The 17,788-nt window shown below is 38.2% G+C and overlaps 1 protein-coding gene and 1 pseudogene across 1 annotated transcript; both read left to right on the top strand.

Moving 5' to 3' along the window:
• The first annotated feature begins 692 nt into the window (after positions 1 to 692).
• LOC146373640 (extracellular calcium-sensing receptor-like) lies at positions 693 to 7,863 on the top strand. Its single transcript, XM_084949739.1, has 6 exons — positions 693 to 829; positions 1,068 to 1,359; positions 1,587 to 2,381; positions 2,558 to 2,785; positions 2,970 to 3,093; positions 6,950 to 7,863. The coding sequence occupies exons 1-6, from the start codon at positions 798 to 800 to the stop codon at positions 7,861 to 7,863; spliced, it is 2,385 nt and encodes a 794-aa protein (XP_084805865.1). The 5' UTR covers positions 693 to 797.
• Positions 7,864 to 10,501: 2,638 nt separating this feature from the next.
• On the top strand, positions 10,502 to 17,427 carry LOC146373639 (extracellular calcium-sensing receptor-like; annotated as a pseudogene).
• The last annotated feature ends 361 nt before the right edge of the window (positions 17,428 to 17,788 follow it).

The raw sequence follows: 17,788 nt of genomic DNA, 5'->3' as shown, positions 1-17,788 counted from the left end.
GAATTGAAATGAATTGAAATATGCCCTCATAAACATGTATACAGTAATATATGAATGTGAAAGAAGAATGTACGTATGTGAGAGTGAGCAAATGAATTTAGACTCAAAATATTACATCTTCACTGTGAATATGGAGATGAATAGGTGACTGTGACTTGTTGTGTAAAGCTCTAAGAGTAGCCCAAAAGTATTGTATGAAATACAGTAAATAATATTTCAGTGCATCCACTTGTTAATTAAGATATTGACTTGATAAGAGAGTAAATATATGACCTTCATTGCCATATAAGAAGAGCTCAATGCACATTTCCCATGTGTAAAAAAATTTTTGTGCATATTTATTTTTAAGAAGTTTTGCACTGTTACATATTTAAATGGGGATATGTGTGTATACCATTATTTGACATATATTAAACTACATTAAAATGCAAATTAGGGCATGTCCCTCCTTGTGCCCAACCCTGTAGGTCTATAGAGAATACACTGTTACTATTATATTATATTATTTCTAATGTTGCACTGATAGGTATAAATACCAGTACACTTTCATTTTCATCAAGATACTTTTAATGCCACTAAGTGGTTTAGCTCAAGAAATGGCATCAACACAGAAATGGCCAGAGCAGGGATGGGCATTTCTACAACTGTTGTTGGTGGCGTCTGTCTCTCATGCCGAGGAGCCAGTGTGCAGACAGGGAGGAGATCCTGAGAACCCACTGCTATCTAAGAATGGGGATATTATACTAGGGGGGATCTTTTCTTTTCACACACGCTGGAAAGAGAGAAAGGATTCCTACATGAATAAACCTCTGCCACTACAATGCGCCAGGTAAATGACACCACAGAAATTAATTTAGTTTAAAAGAATCTGCTTGAAATATATAGATGCTAATAAGACTTAATAAATATTTTAATGTTCTCAGTTTTATAAATTGTTTGCATCAAATATTGTTGTTTGAAATGCTTATGTTGCTGTTTAAAGATTTATACATAATTATTAGCCTCTGTTTTAAAGAACATGATGCAAAGCAAATTATTCATAAGTGTCTATTATCGTCTCAATTAAGTTTAAATTTCAGAGATTTGCAGTTTGCCCAGGCTATGCTTTTTGCCATTGAGGAGGTTAATAAAAGTACAGACCTACTGCCAGGAATCTCTCTGGGCTATAAAATCTATGATACTTGTGACAATGTTGCAAGAAGTGTAGGAGTTACACTAGCTTTGGCTAATGGTAATGTGTCTGTACCGTCAAAGACACCATGTACCACATCTGCACATGTACAGGCCATAATAGGAGCGACCTCTTCTTCTACAACAATAGCATTAGCTACTGTCATCGGACCTTTTTTTATACCAGTGGTGGGTATTTTATATATTTAATCTTTTTTTTAAATCTTTGAATACTTTTAAAAATATTTTATTTTCTTAGATCAAAGCTTTGCCTGGTACATTTTATGTACTCAGTACTGAGTGGAATTGTTATTTTTGTATTTTTACAGTAATACTGAATCTTTTATTTTTAACCGTTTCATTTTTTTTTCATCATGTGTCTTTTTCATTTATAAGTTTTTCATTTTTTATTCTAGATCAGTCACTTTGCCACATGTGCTTGTCTCAGTGACAAAACCAGGTACCCATCCTTCCTCAGAACAATGCCCAGTGACTACTACCAGAGCAGAGCCCTGGCACATTTGGCCAAGTACTTTGGATGGACTTGGGTTGGAGCTATCAGATCCAATGATGATTATGGAAATAATGGCATGGCCACATTCACAGAAACTGCACAGCAGCTGGGCATCTGTCTGGAGTATTCTGTATCTTTCTTTAGAACAGATCCTTATTCCAAAATACAAAGGATAATTGACATTATAAAGGCTTCAACCTCCAAGGTTATTGTTACATTCCTTTCCCGTGCAGATTTTCATGTGCTGCTACGAGAGTTTTCGTATTATAACTTGTCTGGGTATCAGTGGATAGGCAGTGAGACTTGGATATTTGATTCACGAACTGCAGAAATGGACACACATCACATACTGGATGGTGCCATAGGTCTTTACATTCCTAAAGCACATGTCACTGGCCTGAGAGAGTTCATACTGAATGAGAAGCCACTGAATTCATCAAACAATGAACTGTTTACTGAGTTCTGGGAGACATTATTTAGTTGTAAGTTTAAGGAGTTGAAGTCATCGTCAGACATTCAGAGAGAGTGTACTGGACATGAAGATATGACTGGAGTTCAAAATAGCTTCATTGACATGTCTCTCATGCCTGTCTTTAACAATGTCTACAAAGGAGTGTATGCAGTGGCCCATGCACTTCACAATATCCTCAGCTGTAATAAAACATGTAACAGAAATGTGCAGCTAGATCCATTCATGGTGAGATTTTTACTAATTTACATTACAATGTTCACATTAAGATACATTATTAAAAAGATCTTTTAGTTAAAAATATTTACAAGAACTTCATTTTGCAGTTCTTCTGTATATTTTTCAGTCAGTAGGTGTGCAAAATCTTTTTCATGCAATGAATTGAGTCATAACATGTTTCTTAGGTTCTGCAACACATACGAAAGATCCATTTCACAACTAAGGAAGGAGATGAGGTTTACTTTAACGAGAATGGAGATCCAGCAGCAAAGTATGACATTATAAACTGGCAGTCAAAAGAAAACGGCGTTGTGGAGTTTGTCACAGTTGGTCTTTATAATCCATCATTAGTTCCAGAAAAACAGCTAAATCTGCAAAACAAGTCTTTAATTTGGGCAAGAAACTCAAAGCAGGTAAGCTATCGTACAATTTCATTGTTTTTATGTTTTTGTTCTGTTTTTCATTTTATACATATGTACATACTTTGTTTATTTTGGTTTTGATGCGTCATGATTAAGAGGGGCTTTTTTGACTGAGAACATCAAAGAGACATATTTTTCTATGTCTATACACAGTTCAAATTTTTTGATCATGCAGGTGCCTGTGTCAGTTTGCAGTGAGAAATGTCCCCCAGGAACTTGCAAAGTTCTCCAGAAAGGAAGGCCTGTTTGCTGCTATGACTGTATAAGATGTGCAGAGGGAGAAATCAGCAACGTTACAGGTGTGGTTATATTTCATTTTAACTTTGGTGTGTTGCAAAGCAATGCTACATATGTAGGAAGGCCATACAAGAACTATTTAATCATTTTGATTAATGTTTTCATGCAGAGATAATCTCCATCTAGAATGCCTGATTAAAATATTTGAAAATATTTAACTCATTGCCACAGATTAGTATATCTCCTTGCACTTTCTATTACAGCTTGGTTATAAATTGATAACCACATAACATCAAAGTATTATCATTGTAGCAACACTGATTACAGTAAAGTAATATTATGCTGGAATTTATGTTATTGAATCATAAGGGCTCAAAAATTAGGTGTAATACTGTAGAAATACAGCTCAGTAATAGTAGGTTAACAGGGCAGTTTCCAAGTAATAACTGCTGAATTACCACTGAATTACTACCCTACTATTACCACTTTAGTACTGAGCTGTAATAAAACGTGCTACCTTATATACCAGCTAGTCCAACTTCGTGCTACCTCCTTCCCCTGTGGGTGGTCTATGCTTCAAGTTCGGGTCCTCTACAGGACGTGTGGGGCTTGAGAGTCCTGCGCAGTATCTTTGCTGTTCCTAGGACTGCGCTCTTCTGGACAGAGATCTCGGATGTTGTTCCTGACATCTGCTGGAGCCACTCACCTAGCTTGGGAGTCACTGCACCTAGCACTCCGATTACCTCTGGGACCACTGTTACCTTCACCCTCCACATCTTCTACAGCTCTTCTCTGATACCTTGGTCCAGTTTCTCATGTTCCTTACAATGCAATACAATACAATTTTATTTATATAGCACATTTAAAACCAAAGGTAGACCAAAGTGCTTCACAATAATGCAATAAGTCATTGATATAAAACATTAACAAAGTACAAAACAAGCACCAGTACTAATACTAACAGATAGGAAGCACTAATTAAACCAGGAGTGTGGGCTAAATAAAATAGATATCGGGCCTCCGTTCAGAGATAGGGTCAATTCAAAATATAAAATATTATCTAGGAGAATCAGGAATAATGCAGTAAAAGGTTAAAATAGATTAGACAAGAGCACTAGATAGTGGGGAATGCCAAATTAAATAGGTACGTTTTCAACCATGTTTTGAAAGATTGAATAGAGTCCAAGGCACGAATAGTAACAGGAAGACTATTCCAGAGGCTCGGTGCAGCTGAGACAAAAGCACGATCGCCCCTGGTCTTTAGGCGGGACCTAGGTTGGACCAGGAGTAGTTGACCAGATGATCTTAATGCTTGAGTATATAAGCTAAGAAGGTCGGCAAGATTGCTAGGAGCAACATTATTTAAAATTTTAAAGGTAAGCAACAAGATTTTAAAATCAATACGATATTTGATGGGTAGCCAATGTAAGTCAGCAAGAACTGGAGCGATGGAAGCAAATTTTCAGGTTCAGGTTGGAGACGAGCCGCAGCATTTTGAACAAGCTGAAGTCTATGAAGGTGTACGGATTGAAGACCAAAGTAAAGGGAATTGCAGTAGTCTAATCTGGAAGTCACAAAAGCGTGGATAAGTTTTTCAAGATCGTTGCACGGTATAAAATGTTTGGCTTTAGTGATTTGGCGCAATTGATAAAAGCCAGATTTGACTACTGGGGACACTTGTTTATCGAGCTTAAATGAACTGTCCAGGAAAACACCTAGATTGCTTACAGTGTCAGAGAGGAAGATGGCAAGGGGCCCAAATAGAAAGGCTAACTGGTCCCGAGGGATATGACTATCAAACACCACAATCTCAGTTTTCCTTTCATTCAAAATAAGATAATTGGCTGACAGCCAATCTTTGACCTCTTTCATGCAATATAACAAGCAGTCCAGTGAAAACGACAAATCATCAGTCAATTGAAAATAAATTTGAATGTCGTCAGCATAAGAGTGGTAAGCGATTTTATATCAAAAATAGAGCCCAGAGAAAGCAGGTACAAAGAAAACAACAAAGAGCCCAGCACAGACCCCTGGGACACACCACAACAAAGAGGAGCCATGGTGGATGAATAACATCCCATCTTCACAGAAAAAGACTTTAAACCAGTTAAGGGCAGAACCCTTAATGCCTAAAGCATATTCTAGCTTCTTTAAAAGAATATTATGGTCCACCATGTCAAAAGCTAAAGACAAGTCCAATAAAATTAAAATAGCAGGACGACCTGAGTCAGTAATTAAAAGAAGATTGTAGAAGACCCTCAGCAGAGCCGTTTCAGTACTGCAGCGTAGTTTAAAACCAGACTGAAATTTGTCACTAATATTTGTGTTTAAGTAGGCCTGTAGTTGCAAAAAGACAATTTTCTCTAATACTTTAAATAAGAACGGGAGTTTGGAGATCGGTCTATAGTTTGCAAGTTCATTGTGGTCAAGGCTGGGGTTTTTTTTAGAACAGGTTGCACTATTGTGTGTTTAAAAGCAGCTGGGAGACAGCCCACCAGTACTGATAGGTCCATCAAAGATAGAATATAAGGCCCCATTACATCAAAACCATCCTTAATAATGCAGGAGGGGAGAATGTTATGTACAGAATTTGAACTTCTCAGCTGTTCAATTAATCTCTTGAGGGTGGAGAGTGGGATTGGCTCAAACTGATAAAAAGTCGACAGAGATCTTGAAGTAGGAAGAGGATTCACCACAGAAGGGTGTAAAAGTGAGGCCCTTAACAATACAATTTTTCTTGTAAAATGATTTAAAAATTGCTCACAGAGAGCTGGGGAGGCCAAATCCAACATTCCAGGACAAGGATTGATCACAGAGTTAAAGATCTTGAACAGGATTCGGGGGTTATGGCTATTAGTCATAATAATATCCGACAGGAAAGACGCTTTAGCTGTCTTAACAGAGTCCTGGTATATAGAACGGTTCCTACGTAGAGTGTCAAGGGATACCTGAAGATTGTCTTTTTGCCACTTCCTCTCAGATGGACGAAAGACACGTCGTAAGGCTTGTATAGAGTCATTTAACCAAGGTTAAGATGAAGATCTGGGACTTTTCAACTTTACTGGGGCCACTGTGTCCAGAATAGAGGAGCATGTGGACAACATAGAATTAACAACATCATCAACCAAGGGGGGTGTATAACATGTAGTGCTATCAGGACGCTATGTCTATAACTACAGCTGTCTTCTTCTGCTTGTCTACCACTACAATGTCAGGTTGGTTAGCCATCTCCATTTTGTCCGTCTGTATCTGAAAGCCCCACAGAATCTTAACTCGTCGTTCTCGAGGGGGTTTCTCCCAATTTGACCTTGGGACTTGCAGGCCATACTCGGCACAGATGTTTCTGTATATTATGCCAGCCACTTGGTTATTGCGTTCCATGTATGCCCTGCCAGCTAGCAACATGCATCATGCTGTTATGTGCTGGATTGTCTCAGGGGCATCTTTACACAGCTTGCTCCTGGGGTCTTGCCTGGTGTGATAGACCCCAGCCTCTATGGATCTTGTGCTCAGAGCTTGTTCCTCTGCTGCCATGATTAGTGCCTCTGTACTGTCTTTCAGTCCAGCTTTTTCCAGGCACTGGTAGGATTTCTTCCTCTGTCTGCCAGCATACATACCGTGCAGGGGCCTATTCTTCTATGATGGTTCCTCCTCTTCCTCCTCTTTCTTGGATCTCTCTCTCTCTCTCTCTGTATTTATATATATATATATATATATATTATATGCATACTCCTTTATAATGCTGGGGAAAAGAGTACCACATTCATAGTCTCTGATGAAAAAAACAGTGTAGCAGTCATTCAATAATAATGTTGTTTTTCAACTTCTAATTCTAAAGCACCAGTAGAATATATCATGGCAGAGGCATACACAACTGTACTGGGTAAAAGTAACGTCTGCTTTAATATTACTTTCCAGATTCAGTCACCTGTGTGAGATGTCTCCCTGAGTTTTGGTCAAATGAAAGAAGAGATGCCTGTATAAAGAAGGAAGTGGTGTTTCTCTCATATGAAGACATTATGGGTGCACTGCTCACTGCAGCATCTGTATTTGGGGCCCACATGACGATTGGTGTGATACTAATTTTCTTCAAGTACAGGAAAACTCCTATTGTCAGGGCAAACAACTCTGAACTGAGCTTCCTGCTGCTCTTCTCCTTAATTCTGTGCTTCCTGTGTTCTCTGACCTTCATTGGTCAGCCATCTGATTGGTCCTGCATGTTCCGCCATGTAGCATTTGGCATCACCTTTGCCCTCTGTATCTCTTGTCTTCTGGGAAAAACTATGGTTGTTTTAATGGCCTTCAGAGCTACACGTCCAGGTAATAATGTTAAAAAATGGTTTGGGCAGACACAGCAGAGACTCTGTGTTACGGCATTCACGCTTATACAAGTTAACATATGTATCATTTGGTTAACAACTTCTCCTCCTTTTCCATTTAAGAATTTTAAGGAAATCAAAGACAAGATCACATTGGAGTGTGCCCTTGGCTCAGTTGTGGGCTTTTGGGCTGTGCTTGGTTATATAGGACTTCTGGCTATTTTATGTTTTATTTTTGCATTTTTAGCTCGAAAGCTCCCCGATAATTTCAATGAAGCCAAGTTTATCACTTTCAGCATGCTGATATTCTGTGCAGTATGGATTACATTTGTCCCAGCATACGTCAGCTCCCCTGGGAAGTTCAGTGTTGCTGTAGAAATTTTTGCTATACTTGCTTCCAGTTTTGGACTGCTAATTTGCATCTTCATACCCAAATGTTATATAATCTTACTGAAACCTGAGAAGAATACAAAGAAATACATGATGGGGAAGAAGGCACCAAATTCACTCTGAAAAATGAATGCGGTAAAATGGGATTTTAATTTGATCATTTGTACATAATTAGTTGGTCACCATCCTGTCAGAATAGAAAGAAGCTGTCAGCAGGATACACTCCAATTGATACTGTCTTTATAGAAACTACTTCTCCTTTGTGATGTGTTTTTATTACTTACTTTGCAACTTACCTAAACAACAGCAAAAACAAAAACAACAACAAAAAAAACATACCAAGTGACTGATAGCTAAAGGTTATTGAGTTATTTACACATTCATCATGACATGCTTTTATTTTGTTCTGTCAAACTCGGGAAGGTTTTGATTTGAATAACATGCAATAAAATGCTGATAAAAACAGTAAGAGTAACTATTATTCTCTATCTTGTTCGTTCTCATTATCAACAGGCTTCCATGTATAACCATGGCTGACTGCAGCACAGTCTAACTTGATGACAGTAGTTGCTTTGCATTGTCTATGGATGTGTTTTATTCATGATTCTCAAAGAGCAGCTAGACGCAGATACATAGCAAATGAAATCAGGTTAGATTAACTTTTTTTCTCTTAATATATTGGTAACAGCAATAACAGTCAAGCTCTTCGTTGGTGTAAGATCAGAACGAAATACAATATATGGTACTTTAGAACATGAGTTGTTAGTGTAAACAAAAATTACAGTTAATAAAAAAAAATCTGTTGGTGTTGAATGTCTAAAATACCTCTAAACTGCTGATCATGTACTCTTGCCTTTGCGCTGTGTTAGCTCTTCATCTCACATCTGGTACATTGTTGCTGAAGCTGAATGGAATCTGTCTCCCAGGTAGATTGGCCCATTGTCAGTGACACAAAGTCTAGCTACTGAAGGTGGACATTAAACTCTACATGTATTAAGGGTAACTTACCCAATGGAGCACTGCTCTAAAAAGAGTCATACTGCTCCTAGCAGCGGAAATGAATTTTATGTTTAAAAAAAACAAGGATACTGTCCACTTTCACCTTCCATGTTTTAAGCAATAGGTGTTTCTTTTTTCTTGATGGCTTGCTGCACTGAAATGGGAGAATCCACTTGTTAACTATAATGCTGAGTGTTGTATAGTACTTTATATATGAGGACTTTGTAGAGGAGAGGCTGTTTGTGTGGGTGAACCAGGGGTTCACTGGACCAACAGGCTAAAGCCAGATCTGATTTTTCCATGCTGGGTCAGTATACAAACCAAGCTGGCAGAGCAGATGTCCATTGGATGCAATCAGCAATATTTTATGCGATAAAATGCTGCTCATCCAAACAACATAACTGGTCATTTTACAGACTAATGAGAAAGTATCGAGTAGTGTAACAAATAACTTTAGCCTAGGTTACTCATTGAACATTAAGGACATCTGCACTGCCAGCGGATGTGATGCTTGGTTTTTCCACATGACTCAACGGCAAACACAGAACGGACAGTGTCAACTTCAACTTGTGGGTCTGGTGAACCACCGATGCAACTGACTCAAGCAAGTACTTATCCACACAACTGTCATTTGCAAAGTGATCTACAAACCCAAACATTACGGCCCACAGGTGGATTACCCCATTTCAGTGCATCTAGCAAAATATTTAACACCAAACAACCAACCTAGTGACATCAGGTTCTGTACTGATACAAGATGGTGCTACACATGATGTAAAATCATTATACACTTTATCTTAAACCACACTTCAAAGACATTGTTAAATCCACGACAGTTTCTGAGAGTAGGGTTCAATGGTGTAAATTTTCCTTAGCATGTCATGTAAACTTCAGAATGAAATTAGTATCAGACTGATGACAGATCTTAATATCACATCTATGCATCACAGATGTGAAAGTGGAAGTGAATGGATGACCGTAACTTACTCTAAGAGTACTGTATAAACGTACTCTATAAAAGTATGTATTGGAAAAATATTTTTTCTACATATTCATTTGTAATGAATTGTGATTTACATTGTTAATTCATATTTAAATGAACCTGTGTATATCATTATTTTACAGATATGAACCTACATTAAATGGCAAAGTTGGGCATGTCCCTCATTTTGCTGAAACTGGGAATGAACTCTCTCTATTCAGTTATTTCTTATGCTGCACCAAAAGGTATAAATACCAGAATAACTATTTCATCTTCATTACAATACTCTAATGCCACTAAGTGGTTTAGTTCAAGAAATGACATCAACACAGAGATGGCCAGAAAAGGGATGGGCACTTCTGCAACTGTTGTTGGTGGCATCTGCCTCTTATGCTGAGGAGCCAGTGTGCAGGCGTAGAGGAGATCCTGAGAACCCACTGCTATCCAAGAATGGAGATATTATACTGGGTGGGGTGTTCTCTTTTCACGCAAGCTGGAAAGACAGAAAAGATTCCTACATGAACAAACCTCTGCCACTACAATGTATCAGGTAAATGACACACTAAAAATCCATTTACATTTAAGGAATCTGTTGGGAATCAAAAGAAGAGTAAAATGTATTTTGATTTTCTCAGTTGTTTAAAGTCCTTTTCATGAGAAATGCTTTTGTTTCTATTTAAACATTTATCCATAAATATTTGTGTCTGTTTTAAGGAACACAATGCAATGCAAATTATTCATAATTGTTTGTCTCAATTAAGTTTAAATTTCAGAGATTTGCAGTTTTCCCAGGCTATGCTTTTTGCCATTGAGGAAATTAATAACAGCACAGACCTACTGCCAGGAATCTCTGTGGGCTATAAAATCTATGATGATTGTGGATCTGATGCCAGAAGTGCAGGAGTTACCCTGGCTTTAGCTAATGGTAATGAAATTGTGTCTGTACCGTCAAAGACACCGTGTACCAGACCTGCACATGTGCAGGCCATTATAGGAGCGACCTCTTCTTCTACAACGAGAGCAGTATCTACTGTCATCGGACCTTTTTTTATACCAGTGGTGGGTATTTTATATATTTAATCTTTTTTTAAAATCTTTGAATACTTTTAAAAATATTTTATTTTCTTAGATCAAAGCTTTGCCTGGTACATTTTATGTACTCAGTACTGAGTGGAATTGTTATTTTTGTATTTTTACAGTAATACTGAATCTTTTATTTTTAACCGTTTCATTTTTTTTTCATCATGTGTCTTTTTCATTTATAAGTTTTTCATTTTTTATTCTAGATCAGCTACTTTGCCACATGTGCTTGTCTCAGTGACAAAACCAAGTACCCATCCTTCCTCAGAACAATACCCAGTGACTACTACCAGAGCAGAGCCCTGGCCCATTTGGTCAAGTATTTTGGATGGACTTGGGTTGGAGCTATCAGAACCAACAGTGATTATGGAAATAATGGCATGGCCACATTCACAGAAACTGCACAGCAGCTGGGCATCTGTCTGGAGTATTCAGTATCTTTCTTTAGAACAGATCCATATTCCAAAATACAAAGGATAATTGACATTATAAAGGCTTCAACCTCCAAGGTGATTGTTACATTCCTTGCCCGTGCAGATTTTCATGTGCTGCTAAGAGAGTTTTCGTATTATAACTTGTCTGGGTATCAGTGGATAGGCAGTGAGACTTGGATATTTGATTCACGAACTGCAGAAATGGACACACATCACATACTGGATGGTGCCATAGGTCTATCCATTCCTAAAGCACATGTCACTGGCCTGAGAGAGTTCGTACTGAATGAGAAGCCGCTGAATTCATCAAACAATGAACTGTTTATTGAGTTCTGGGAGACATTATTTAGTTGTAAGTTTAAGGAGTTGAAGTCATCGTCAGACATTCAGAGAGAGTGTACTGGACATGAAGATATGACTGGAGTTCAAAATAGCTTCATTGACATGTCTCTCATGCCTCTCTTTAACAATGTCTACAAAGGAGTGTATGCAGTGGCCCATGCACTTCACAATATCCTCAGCTGTAATAAAACATGTAACAGAAATGTGCAGCTAGATCCATTCATGGTGAGATTTTTACTAATTTACATTACAATTTTCACATTAAGATACATTATTAAAAAGATCTTTTAGTTAAAAATATTTACAAGAACTTCATTTTGCAGTTCTTCTGTATATTTTTCAGTCAGTAGGTGTGCAAAATCTTTTTCATGCAATGAATTGAGTCATAACATGTTTCTTAGGTTCTGCAACACATACGAAAGATCCATTTCACAACTAAGGAAGGAGATGAGGTTCACTTTGATGAGAATGGAGATCCAGCAGCAAAGTATGACATTATAAACTGGCAGTCAAGAGAAAACGGCGTTGTGGAGTTTGTCACAGTTGGTCTTTATAATCCATCATTAGTTCCAGAAAAACAGCTAAATCTGCAAAACAAGTCTTTAATTTGGGCAAGAAACTCAAAGCAGGTAAGCTATCGTACAATTTCATTGTTTTTATGTTTTTGTTCTATTTTTTCATTTTATACATGCGTACATACTTTGTTTATTTTGGTTTTGATGCATCAAGATTAAGAGGGGCTTTTTTGACTGAGAACATCAAAGAGACATTTTTTTCTATGTCTATACACATTTCAAATTTTTTGATCATGCAGGTGCCTGTGTCAGTTTGCAGCGAGAAATGTCCCCCAGGAACACGCAAAGTTCTCCAGAAAGGAAGGCCTGTTTGCTGCTATGACTGTATAAGATGTGCAGAGGGAGAAATCAGCAACGTTACAGGTGTGGTTATATTTCATTTTAACTTTGGTGTGTTGCAAAGCAATGCTACATATGTAGGAAGGCCATACAAGAACTATTTAATCATTTTGATTAATGCTTTCATGCAGAGATAATCTCCATCTAGAATGCCTGATTAAAATATTTGAAAATATTTAACTCATTGCCACAGATTAGTATATCTCCTTGCACTTTCTATAACAGCTTGGTTATAAATTGATAACCACATAACATCAAAGTATTATCATTGTAGCAACATTGATTACAGTAAAGTAATATTATGCTAGAATTTATGTTATTGAATCATAAGGGCTCAAAAATTAGGTGTAATACTGTAGAAATACAGCTCAGTAATATAGTGGTAATAGTAGGTTAACAGGGCAGTTTCCAAGTAATAACTGCTGAATTACCACTGAATTACTACTATTAATACTATTACCACTTTAGTACTGAGCTGTAATAAAACGTGCTACCTTATATACCAGCTAGTCCAACTTCGTGCTACCTCCTTCCCCTGTGGGTGGTCTATGCTTCAAGTTCGGGTCCTCTACAGGACGTGTGGGGCTTGAGAGTTCTGCGCAGTATCTTTGCTGTTCTTAGGACTGCGCTCTTCTGGACAGAGATCTCGGATGTTGTTCCTGACATCTGCTAGAGCCACTCACCTAGCTTGGGAGTCACTGCACCTAGCACTCCGATTACCACTGGGACCACTGTTACCTTCACCCTCCACATCTTCTTGAACTCTTCTCTGATACCTTGGTCCAGTTTCTCATGTTCCTTACAATGCAGTACAATACAATTTTATTTATATAGCACATTTAAAACCAAAGGTAGACCAAAGTGCTTCACAATAATGCAATAAGTCATTGATATAAAACATTAACAAAGTACAAAACAAGCACCAGTACTAATACTAACAGATAGGAAGCACTAATTAAACCAGGAGTGTGGGCTAAATAAAATAGATATTGGGCCTCAGTTCAGAGATAGGGTCAATTCAAAATATAAAATATTATCTAGGAGAATCAGGAATAATGCAGTAAAAGGTTAAAATAGATTCGATAAGAGCACTAGCTAGTGGGGAATGCCAAATTAAATAGGTACGTTTTCAACCATGTTTTGAAAGATTGAATAGAGTCCAAGGCACGAATAGTAACAGGAAGACTATTCCAGAGGCAGCTGAGACAAAAGCACGATCACGCCTGGCCTTTAGGCGGGACCTAGTTTGGACCAGGAGTAGTTGATCAGATGATCTTAATGCTTGAGTATACAAGCTAAGAAGGTCGGCAAGATTAATATTTTAAAGGTAAGCAACAAGATTTTAAAATCAATACGATATTTGATGGGTAGCCAATGTAAGTCAGCAAGAACTGGAGCAATGGAAGCAAATTTTCGGGTTCAGGTTGGAGACGAGCCGCAGTATTTTGAACAAGCTGAAGTCTATGAAGGTGTACGGATTGAAGACCAAAGTAAAGGGAATTGCAGTAGTCTAATCTGGAAGTCACAAAAGCGTGGATAAGTTTTTCAAGATCGTTGCACGGTATAAAATGTTTGGCTTTAGCGATTTGGCGCAATTGATAAAAGCCAGATTTGACTACTGGGGACACTTGTTTATTGAGCTTAAATGAACTGTCCAGGAAAACACCTAGATTGCTTACAGTGTCAGAGAGGAAGATGGCAAGGGGCCCAAATAGAAAGGCTAACTGGTCCCGAGGGATATGACTATCAAACACCACAATCTCAGTTTTCCTTTCATTCAAAATAAGAAAATTGGCTGACAGCCAATCTTTGACCTCTTTCATGCAATCTAACAAGCAGTCCAGTGAAAACGACAAATCATCAGTCAATTGAAAATAAATTTGAATGTCGTCAGCATAACAGTGGCAAGCGATTTTATATCAAAAATAGAGCCCAGAGATAGCAGGTACAAAGAAAACAACAAAGAGTCCGGCACAGACCCCTGGGGCACACCACAACAAAGAGGAGCCATGGTGGATGAATAACATCCCATCTTCACAGAAAAAGACTTTAAACCAGTTAAGGGCAGAACCCTTAATGCCTAAAGCATATTCTAGCTTCTTTAAAAGAATATTATGGTCCACCATGTCAAAAGCTAAAGACAAGTCCAATAAAATTAAAATAGCAGGGCGACCTGAGTCAGTAATTAAAAGAAGATTGTAGAAGACCCTCAGCAGAGCCGTTTCAGTACTGCAGCGTAGTTTAAAACCAGACTGAAATTTGTCACTAATATTTGTGTTTAAGTAGGCCTGTAGTTGCAAAAAGACAATTTTCTCTAATACTTTAAATAAGAACGGGAGTTTGGAGATCGGTCTATAGTTTGCAAGTTCATTGTGGTCAAGGCTGGGGTTTTTTTTTTAGAACAGGTTGCACTATTGTGTGTTTAAAAGCAGCTGGGAGACAGCCCACCAGTACTGATAGGTCCATCAAAGATAGAATATAAGGCCCCATTACATCAAAACCATCCTTAATAATGCAGGAGGGGAGAATGTCATGTACAGAATTTGAACTTCTCAGCTGTTCAATTAATCTCTTGAGAGTGGAGAGTGGGATTGGCTCAAACTGATAAAACGTCAACAGACATCTTGAAGTAGGAAGAGAATTCACCACAGAAGGGTGTAAAAGTGAAGCCCTTAACAATACAATTTTTCTTGTAAAATGATTTAAAAATTGCTCACAGAGAGCTGGGGAGGCCAAATCCAACATTGCAGGACAAGGATCGATCACAGAGTTAAAGATCTTGAACAGGATTCGGGGGTTATGGCTATTAGTTATAATAATATCCGACAGGAAAAATGCTTTAGCTGTCTTAACAGAGTCCTGGTATATAGAACGGTTCCTACGTAGAGTGTCAAGGGATACCTGAAGATTGTCTTTTTTACAATTCCTCTCAGATGGACGAAAGACACGTCGTAAGGCTTGTATAGAGTCATTTAACCAAGGTTAAGATGAAGATCTGGGACTTTTCAACTTTACTGGGGCCACTGTGTCCAGAATAGAGGAGCATGTGGACAACATAGAATTAACAACATCATCAACCAAGGGGGGTGTATAACATGTAGTGCTATCAGGACGCTATGTCTATAACTACAGCTGTCTTCTTCTGCTTGTCTACCACTACAATGTCAGGTTGGTTAGACATCTCCATTTTGTCCGTCTGTATCTGAAAGCCCCACAGAATCTTAACTCGGTCATTCTCGAGGGGGTTTCTCCCAATTTGACCTTGGGACTTGCAGGCCATACTCGGCACAGATGTTTCTGTATATTATGCCAGCCACTTGGTTATTGCGTTCCATGTATGCCCTGCCAGCTAGCAACATGCATCATGCTGTTATGTGCTGGATTGTCTCAGGAGCATCTTTACAACTTGCACCTGGGGTCTTGCCTGGTGTGATAGACCCCAGCCTCTATGGATCTTGTGCTCAGAGCTTGTTCCTCTGCTGCCATGATTAGTGCCTCTGTACTGTCTTTCAGTCCAGCTTTTCCAGGCACTGGTAGGATTTCTGGATGTCAGCCACTTCCTCTGTCTGCCATCATACATACCGTGTAGGGGCCTATTCGTCTACGATAGTTCCTCCTCTTCCTCCTCCTTCTTGGATCTCTCTCTCTCTCTCTGTATATATATATATATATATATATATATATATATATGCGCATACTCCTTTATAATGCTGGGGAAAAGAGTACCACATTCATATTCTCTGATGATCACAAAACAGTGTAGCAGTCATTCAATAATAATGTTGTTTTTCAACTTCTAATTCTAAAGCACCAGTAGAATATATCATGGCAGAGGCATACACAACTGTACTGAGTAAATGTAACATCTGCTTCAATATTAATTTCCAGATTCTATCACCTGTGTGAGATGTCTCCCTGAGTTTTGGTCAAATGAAAGAAGAGATGCCTGTATAAAGAAGGAAGTGGTGTTTCTATCATATGAAGACATTATGGGTGCACTGCTGACTGCAGCATCTTTATTTGGGGCATGCATGACGATTGGTGTGATACTCATTTTCTTCAAGTACAGGAAAACTCCTATTGTCAGGGCAAACAACTCTGAACTGAGCTTCCTGCTGCTCTTCTCCTTAATTCTGTGCTTCCTGTGTTCTCTGACCTTCATTGGTCAGCCCTCTGATTGGTCCTGCATGTTCCGCCATGTAGCATTTGGCATCACCTTTGTCCTCTGTATCTCTTGTCTTCTGGGAAAAACTATGGTTGTTTTAATGGCCTTCAGAGCTACACGTCCAGGTAGTAATGTTAAAAAATGGTTTGGGCAGACACAGCAGAGACTCTGTGTTACAGCATTTACTCTTATACAAGTTAACATATGTATCATTTGGTTAACAACTTCTCCTCCTTTTCCATTTAAGAATTTTAAGGAAATCAAAGACAAGATCACATTGGAGTGTGCTCTCGGCTCAGTTGTGGGCTTTTGGGCTGTGCTTGGTTATATAGGACTTCTGGCTATTTTATGTTTTATTTTTGCATTTTTAGCTCGAAAGCTACCCGATAATTTCAACGAAGCCAAGTTTATCACTTTCAGCATGCTGATATTCTGCGCAGTATGGATTACATTTGTCCCAGCATATGTCAGCTCCCCAGGGAAGTTCAGTGTTGCTGTAGAAATATTTGCTATACTTGCTTCCAGCTTTGGACTGCTAATTTGCATCTTCATACCCAAATGTTATATAATCTTAATGAAACCTGAGAAGAATACAAAGAAATACATGATGGGGAAGAAGGCACCAAATTCACTCTGAAAAATGAATGCGGTAAAATGGGATTTTAATTTGATCATTTTTGCATAATTAGTTGGTCAACATCCTGTCAGAATAGAAAGAAGCTGTCAGCAGGATAAACTCCAATTGATACTGTCTTTATAGAAACTACTTCTCCTTTTTGATGCATTTTAATCACTTATTCAAACAAGAAACCATACGAAGTTAGTGATAGTTAAAGGTTATTGAGTCATTCACACATTCATCATGACATGCTTTTATATTGTTCTGTAAAACTCAGGAAAGTTTTCATTTGAATAATATGCAAATGAAGGTAAAATCAGTAAGAGTATCTATAATTCTCTATCTTGTTTGTTTTCATTTTCAAGAAGCCTCTATGTGTATCCATTGTTGAAATTTAGTGTGCAGCACAGTCTAAAAGATGACAACCGTTGGTTTGCGTTTTCTATGTACCGTATTTGTCACGGCTAGATGGTCCTCACCGGTCGCCTTGCCAATTTTTGTTGTGTTTGTGTG

Source organism: Perissodus microlepis, chromosome 14 (genome assembly GCF_051167445.1).
Source record: "Perissodus microlepis isolate ML-2025 ecotype Zambia chromosome 14, ASM5116744v1, whole genome shotgun sequence".
NCBI classification, from domain to species: domain Eukaryota; kingdom Metazoa; phylum Chordata; class Actinopteri; order Cichliformes; family Cichlidae; genus Perissodus; species Perissodus microlepis.
The sequence above is the reverse complement of the archived record's forward strand: the minus strand, read 5'-3'. Positions and strand labels throughout refer to the sequence as shown.